The following is an 8,570-nucleotide window of genomic DNA, read 5'->3' on the forward strand; positions in this document are numbered from 1 at the left end:
TGTATGTCAGTGTATGTGAAATATGTCAGTGTATGTGAAAAATGTTTACTTACATTTTCCTTGTACAATTTTTTAAGTTAAGCTAGTTTTCATTCCAGCAGAGTTGTAAATATTACAGTGACTGGCTCTGTCAGCGCCAATCTCTTCTCAGGGAGGAGAACATGGAGCCTGCTGGGTACCTAGTACCACCCCTTAGAAATCCCTAACGAAAATTCAAAATATGCCTAAATTTGACAGTACAAATCCTGAGTTGATAATTTTTCAAATCCCCATAATGCCATCTGGTCCTTGTCGATAATGAGATTTTATCTCATTACAGGTAAGAGCTCCCAGAATACTCTGTGGAAACCAACATAGCACAGCAGGGAAAAAACACAGGTAATAGAGTAAGAAAACCCCAGCTCAGCATTATTAGCTGTGTGACTTTGAGGAATTTCTCACCTTCTCTGAAGCTCAAATGCTTCACCTGTAAAGTAAAGGATTCCTTTTAGGAATCCTTAGTAATCCCACTTACCTTGAAGGATTACCGTAAATGTTAAAAAATACAGATGAAGTGTCTAGCAGATCATAAGCACACAATAAATGGTAGTCACTTATTAATACAAGTGACAGTATGCTTTTTAAAGCAATAACTCTTAGAAGTGGATGCTTACGTGGCTTGGAACTGGTCCTAGGTAAAACCATAAACTAGGCCATGCTTGTCTTTTAGGCTTCTTGCTTACCTTTTCAGCACTACCTCCAAAACCCACATGTAAAACTGTCCCAGAAAAACTGACAAAAGGGTGAAAGACAATATTTGAGCCTACAGCAAATGAGTTGAAAAGATACATCATCAAGAGTCAAACACCCCATAAAGCTTTTAAAGACAGGTTTATTTATATATAAGTGCATGAAATTGAATACAGAAACTTTATTAAAATACTGTATATTACAAATCTTTAATCCAATAAATTCTGTGTAATGTTTGAGTGCTGGGTTCACTTTTAACAGCTGTTTTGTGTGTATCAGTGAAGAGTTCACCCTGTATATTACAAAGAAGAGAGACACACAGGGACCTCAGAAACAGTCCTGTGATTAGACAGCGGATGATGTTCACTGTGCATCTTTTCTGGAAAGCAATGAATTGGAACCTAGATCTTATCTTTGTGGACCAACTTTCTATAACCAAAAGTAACTTGCATATGTTTATTGCCGCCCTTTGAAGAAAATGAGTGGTGAAAAATAATTTAAAATAAAGATCAACATCTCTAAGGCTAACCTGATGCTTACCACAATTAAAATAATTAAAATTCACTGCAAAAATTGTGTTCTCCAGGAAATTATGCTATATACACAATGAGATTTGTACATGAATTGGGAAATTAAAAAATTGCTTATATAAAATTAAAAATCAATAGTATATACAATATTTACAGCTTGTTAGGTATTATACATAAACATAGTTTTTTAAATAACCCTTCAAAATTAAATTGTATTATGTAAACATGCAGCACACATACCCATACAGTGTAGTTTAAAGTCTTAACAGAGGGAGGATGTGTTCACATGACGCAGGGTGCTTCATCACAGACGCCTCGGCTGCGCGTTACCCCTCCATGTTTGTTCTTCCTGTCTTTAAGCTTCACAGTACGTTAAATATTTCTATAGTAAAAATAAATCCCTGATGGTAAACATATTCCTAAAGGTTACATAAAGTGTCTGCCCTTGGACTACAATATAAAACTAACACTGTCCACACTAGCATCTCTAGTTTACAACAAAACTAAATTTTAAAATCTCACATTTAATTATCTCAACTACGTTTTTCCCCATTTCAAACCTACTTGGAAAAAGAAAAAATAGAGACAAATGCCACATTATAAAAATGCAATGGAAGTTGTTGTCATCTGTCATAGTCAATGGTGAAATAACTGATATTTATATTTATTAAACCATAAGGAGTTAATTCAATTACACTGACCCTAACTCTGAATCCCCAGTAACAGGTGAACTGATCCTGCATCTCCCTAAATTCACTTTGCAAAAGGATCTAAACTTCCAAGGCACTAAGGCATCATTTAGCTTTCGAAAACGGTACTGTGGTTCACTAAATGATTCATCAGTAGTCTGAGAGTTAACACAGCTTGAAAGTGAGTTTTAATACCTATCAGGTAAACTATATTTTTGCTATTTAAATAGAGACATTTTAGTTGGTTAACTTTAAAAGAAAGTTGATCCCCTCATCCTAGAATGACTAGAGTCAGGGGTTAATACTTTATGTTAGAATCATATGAATTTTACCAAGTTATATGACCTAAACGAAAAATACTGTGGAATTTTATACTGATCATCTAAATGGGTAGGGCTCATGTAAGTATGTGTGTGTGTGCGCACACATGCATGTGTGTTGGGGAGAGGGCCAGAGTTTAAAAAAATTCCTCCATTGTAAATGCATCCAGTATCACAAATACTAAAAAAGTGTTAACAATTATTACCTCACCCAGCACTGAAAGTAAATCATTTCTACTACTCAAACAAGTGCCTCTATCTTGCTTCTGTGGAGAAAACTTTAAAATGTTCCTTCCCAAAGATAATTTGTGATGATGTAAAAATAATTTAAAAACAAAGGAAACATTTCATCATCAGTAGTACTATAGATTTAACGTTCATTTATACAGGGCTCTAAAAAAGTGATGATTTTTAGAAATTAGCAATATAAAATATATTTAGGAGAAAAAGTGTTGCAGTTATGGAGATTATGCATTATAGTTCCTATATATTTATGTTACACTGCTTTCCAATTTCAGTGACATACCTAAATACATCCCCCAAAAGGGGGCAGTCACGTTACCACTGAGGGGAGATCTACATTATATGGGTGCAGTACATAATGTAAAAAAATATGTAAGCGGTTCATGCTCTCTTGACTTGCCTATAGTGTTTACTTTTCAGTAAGATTATAGCTGCATAACCATAAGGTGTTGAGAACATTCTCTTCTAAACCAGCACTTCTGATTCTATCAACAAACTGTACATATGTTTCAACTATAACATATGACATCTGTATGGAAGGGAGAAGGAGATTTTTTAAGAAACTGCTAAATAGTTCTCAAAATCAAGAAAGGGCTATTATAGAAATTCCACAAATGTGCAATGAATGTGAAAGTGAGTCCCTAACTCACGGGAGGAGATGGTTACGGTTCATAGCTCAGTTCACTCAGAAATTTGGGTGTTTCCACTAATTTAATAAAGTCGTAACTGGTACATCTCCACATTTACAGAAAGTACTGTATATATTAAGCATCACTTCCCCCAAACAAATTCACAAATACATTTTTAGATAACTCCTTCAGTAGCCTCCTCAGAAACATCGTATGGCCCACACTGAAGAGATTTTCCAGTTAGCAGAGCAAACCTACCACCACACACACACCAATGTAATACGGTTCCAAATGCTCTGTGTAAGTTAAGTCTCACACATAAAGAAACACAGCATTTTGTAAACACGCAGTCCACAGCCTCACACAGTGTGGTCCACAGTCCTCACAGAAGGGGGAGGCGGTGTTCACACAATGTGGGAACTTCATCACATACGCCTTACCCCTCCAACATTTCCTCCTGCCTTTAAACTTCCCTCTGCTACAAAATGCTACCACATCTTTGAAAAACTTTATCATCTTTAACTAAATAATGTCCTTTTTATCCTGGAGAGTGTCCTTTCAAGACTTTATAAAAAGGACTGGAACTGAAGGGAAATTCTGAGACCGTTCAACTACTAGTCAACTTTAACCACTAAAATTCTCATCCCTGATTATGAGAAAAAAACAGCAATTTGCCCAGGCACCCATGAAGTGTTGCCAAACTTCTCTGCACTGGAATTTCTTCAGTAACTTTCCACACTCTTCACATCTTACAAACAAGTAATGAGTCTTTGAAGAGATTCTGATCAAGACTTGATGAGAGAAAAATCTGTTAACGGCTCCAAGAGTGTAGTAGTTTAAGACTACTTCAGAAAGTACTCTTAGCATCTTGTTGCTTCCTGAATTATAAAATGGACATAAATTAAAAATAACAGTATTACCTTTTAAGTTAACAAGCAAACAAACTACAACGAGGGCTTATGCATCTTTGGCCGATGGAAGGAAGGACTTGGTAGATAGTGAAGCCCAGTGCTGTTTTCCTACAGAATTGGCACTACACCACGAAACTCAATTCCCAGGGTGGAGGAAGAAGGTGGACCTACGGGGGAGACACTTGCCCATCCCTAAAACAAGGATGGTAAGTCACGTGTAGCAGAGACTCAATGAATGTTGGCTGACTCTACTAGAAGTAAGCAGGACAAGGTAAAGGGGTGAATACTGGCTGCCTTTACCCCTTTCCCATTTTAGTACTGGTAAATGCACTCCTAATTTAATCCTGCTTGCCCAGGCCATTTCCACACCACCAACTCCCAAAAGTGCTCTTAGATAAATATCTGCTGATTTTAAAAATAAAGATGTGGAGGTAAAGAAAGCAAGATTATAAGAAAAATTTTTTAGTTTCCTTCTTAAAATATATGTAGGGGAAATGTGGAAATGGAAGAAAACAGACGAGTTTTGCAAAACAATATTTTCTACTGGTAATGCAAAATGTGATTAAAAAATTCTAATGACTATCTATTGATCATTTACTGTCAAGTGTGCACTGCTTTGCCATTCATAAACAAGAATTCGACAAGTGACAAGGCCTGGATTCAAATCTATGTCACTGGCTTAGATTCTAGTATTCTCTTCAGTATGTCACAGCAATGATATCTCAGTTACTGAAATTCCATTTGATGGATAAAGTGGGAAAATCAGAATTTGAGGGAAAAAACAGGACTTAAACTCTCAACTAGAATCAGGAAGCAAAATGTCGTCCCAAACTTTTAAGGATTTAGATCATCTTGCTAGCTCCTGGTGGACAAGGGAGGAATCCCCTCGTGGTCATCCTTCTACTTTCTATAGAAAACACTCGGCACAGCACTCTATACACAGTGGATCCACCAAAAACGTTTACGAAACTAAGCTGGTTGGCATTTAAGTGTCAGCCTGGGCACATGAACATGGCAGCCCCACTCTCCTCATCTTCGTTAGAGGTTCTCTAAAGACTCTGTCCAACAACATTGTTTGATTTAAAATTATTCCTGTTCCTTACATCACAAACACATGATCTAGAGGGCAGCTTATTTCTTTATTTCTCACTTAAAGCACAAACAAAACCCTTACACTTTTTTTTGGGCAGTGGAAATGTATGCTGCAAATACTAAGAAAGTACACTGGGTAACCCACTCTAACACTGTTCAGTAAACAGTAAGCTCTACAAGGAGGATAACCAAGCTGCAAACACTGACACAGCCACCATTCAGGACTTCCCGTACTCTAGGCAACAGACAGATGCATGCCCTGGGGCTGACTGCTTGCACCTCCTTCACTGAAAGACTGCACGCGTATCTGTAGCTTACACGACGCCCCCGACTAACGGTGATCATTAACGGTGACATTTCTAACCAGTATGTTAAATAATCATTAGTCAGGGGATATAGGAGTCTCTTCTTTGGGGAAGTGATGTTACTGTCAGCAATACTTCATTAAACATTATTTTAAATAAAGGAGTGTAAACTGGAGAAGATTTCCCCCTCGCTTCCTGCATTTATCACGAAGAAAATCTGCTGCTAACTCACATACAAATTTTAAGAAGATGTAACCCAAATATATCAATAAGGGCTTTTGTCATATCACAAACAGCACTATTAAAACAAAAAAATTTCCCCAAATTCAAAAATCTCAAACATCCTCAAACCTAATTAAAAGGTCATTCAACTCAACAAATATACCAAATTATCCACTAGAATATGAAAGTGTTCATTGAACAAAAGCTTTCCAGTTAGACTGTATTCATATATAGCAGCTTTATATATATGTATATAATGATATATATGTGTGTGTAGATATATATCATTAAACCTTTCTTGTATCTATAGGAAAACCATTAACTTTTTAAAAATCTCAGCATAGAAATAGCTATTAAGACAATTTCATCAATTCACACTATTCAACTGCATTTCAAAACATCCTAAGAGTGACAGCTGCACAAAATCCCAATGGAAATAACTAAAAACAACAAAGAAACCAAAAATTTCCCCAAAAGTTAAAAATACACACACACATATACACACACACAATTCGTAACATAAAGCAACTTGATAATGAGATAATTGCAGGAGACTCTACAAACTAACTATTAACCATCCAATTATACTTCCATTCTAGAGTAGAAACAGGAGTTTAAGTCTCTTTGGCCCATGCGTTCACACATTTAATGTGTCTAAGTTATTTTCTGGTTAATTGTGGATTCTGAACCATGTGCTCCATATTACCTTACCATGATAACTTTCTTAAATCATAAAATAACCATATGTTAAAACAAATATTCACTTTGTGGGTCTGAAACAATTTCAACATGTTATTGAATTCCTCTCAAAGAATATGAACACTTTAAATTATTGACAGAAAAGCCACAGTAAAGGAAGAGCACAATTCAAGTCTAACATAAAAAGAGAGATCAAACTGACCTGGAAAACTGATGCCTAAATTTAATTTGAGAAAATACCAGGAATACAAAGAACACATGGAAAATAATTTCAGGCTTGTACATAATAAAAAGAATCAATTTGAAGAATTACTTCAGAGATCTCTAAGAATTCAGAGTTGCTTATTGGGTTTTTTGAAACAAATTTCCAAGCCACAGCACTAGCAAACCCCCCAAAACTGGCTTCCCCACTGGGAAAAGGATCGCCCTAGCTCCTCACTGTGAAGTTGTTGATATATTCTGCTTTTTGGTGGAGAAAAAGTGGCGTGGGTAGCAAAGGTCTTAAATTTAAATGGAACCTAATAAAATCTGCTTTTTACCATGTCAGGTTATAAAACAGCAAGGCTAGACTGTGCAGATTATTTTTGGAATTGTCCTTAACTTCCTATTCTCTACAGGGGCTCTTCCGTTGAGTTAGCCCACTTATAATTGTACCTGGTATTAGAAAAATCTCAGAGGACAAATTCCACCAGTTCTGTTTCCCTCACTTCCTATACTCTTAAAAACAATTATATATCACCAAAACCTCTCCAAATGTTTTATACTAAGTAATTTTTCACTTCTAACAAATGTCATCACAGATTCTAGTAAACTTAAATGAGAACATAAATCAAGGACTGGGCAACTGAAATGAATCACCCAAATATATGTTCAGTACTGTCTTGATATGCTGAGGTGAACTCCAAATTTTAAAATTATTTATTAAATTCCTCCATTTTTACTTAGCGAAATTATATTACCACATATCCAAAGTGAGACAGTTTATTACTCTTCCTATATAACTTACTTGTCACTTATCTACAAATGAGGCTTTTTCTTTCCACAGCCTAATTTAGGCCACTCTTTAAATATAGTTAATACTCCAGAATGAAAGACTGTTTACATTTTGTCAAAAATCAAGACATATGTAACAAGTAATATAATCCCACTGAGATACTAGTTATAAAGATGTTTTCTCCATGAAATACATGGTCAAAACTTTCTTTAGAAGGGTCAAGGAATGCAACATGCATTTCAGACTTCTTTTCTTAAAAAATTTACAACAAAATTTTCAAATTATATTTTTATAACACAAACTACAATCGATGTGCGTCACTCAAAGTTTTTGAATTCTTATCAACAGAACATTGATGTATAAGGGAAACTATTAAGAGTGTTATTTAAGTGAGTGAAAAGGATGCACCCTATAGATCTACTTTGAGTCCTTAAAAAGACTTTAGTTTTCCATTAAGTATTATTTTCCATATAAATTAAATGAGAATAATGCCTAAACATACGAAAGCCCTAAATCCCAGAAACATTCAACATCAAAAATCAAATAATTTATCTCATATTAAATGTCTTCAGCACTCAGACAGGATTTAGCATCACGAAACAAACATCTCACTAGGTTACCTGAATTCCTGTCAAACGTTCACAGCACTCATCTACGTCTACACTGGCAAATTGTCACATGACCAATGTTAAAAAAAGAAAAGTTTGGCACATATATCATTTCCTCAAAACATCCCTGCAACTTAATACAACACTGTTGAGAACGAAGATTCGACACCAACGTTAACCTGATCGGCAGCGAGCAAGGTGCTGTTCCCGCAGCTTCCCACCGTGCGGCGCGCCTGGCCGGACGAGGCACGTAAGGTGCAGGGCGGTAGTGCGAGCTCTCGACACCAGAGGGCGGTCTCCCCACACGGCGCAAGGCCTCATGTTCTGACCTGCTCCTTCCACGTTCCTGCACAACCTCAATCCCACGTGTTAACGATGCCATTTTCAGAGATTCTGTACATCCGTTTCCTTCTGTGAAGTTAGCCGTTCCCACAGAAACCTCAGAGTGTGGCGAGGATCCTTGAGAAGGAGATGATTAACGTCAGTACAGTCTGTCCGACGCCCCAGACCAGCGCTTCCAGGGGGGCCATGTTCTTCCCCGCCACTCGGTAAATCCCCGCCACCGCCGCGCCTGCGGGAGAAACACACCAGGGCCTTCA

The 8,570-nt window shown here is 36.7% G+C and overlaps 1 protein-coding gene across 2 annotated transcripts in view; it reads right to left on the reverse strand.

Annotated features, from left to right (window-relative positions):
- Positions 1–853: 853 nt before the first annotated feature.
- The window catches only part of TMEM170B (transmembrane protein 170B), a 48,677-nt gene continuing 40,960 nt past the window's right edge, over positions 854–8,570 (reverse strand). Inside the window, exon 3 of one of the 2 annotated variants that reach the window (XM_014844496.3) lies at positions 854–8,542. In XM_014844496.3, the coding sequence (XP_014699982.2) occupies positions 8,412–8,542 (131 nt within the window). In that variant the 3' untranslated portion in view covers positions 854–8,411. Of the gene's footprint in view, positions 8,566–8,570 lie in introns of both variants that reach the window. The other variant, XM_070515628.1, reaches the window with a different exon arrangement.

The sequence above is a fragment of the Equus asinus genome, chromosome 8 (genome assembly GCF_041296235.1).
Source record: "Equus asinus isolate D_3611 breed Donkey chromosome 8, EquAss-T2T_v2, whole genome shotgun sequence".
Lineage (NCBI taxonomy): Eukaryota > Metazoa > Chordata > Mammalia > Perissodactyla > Equidae > Equus > Equus asinus.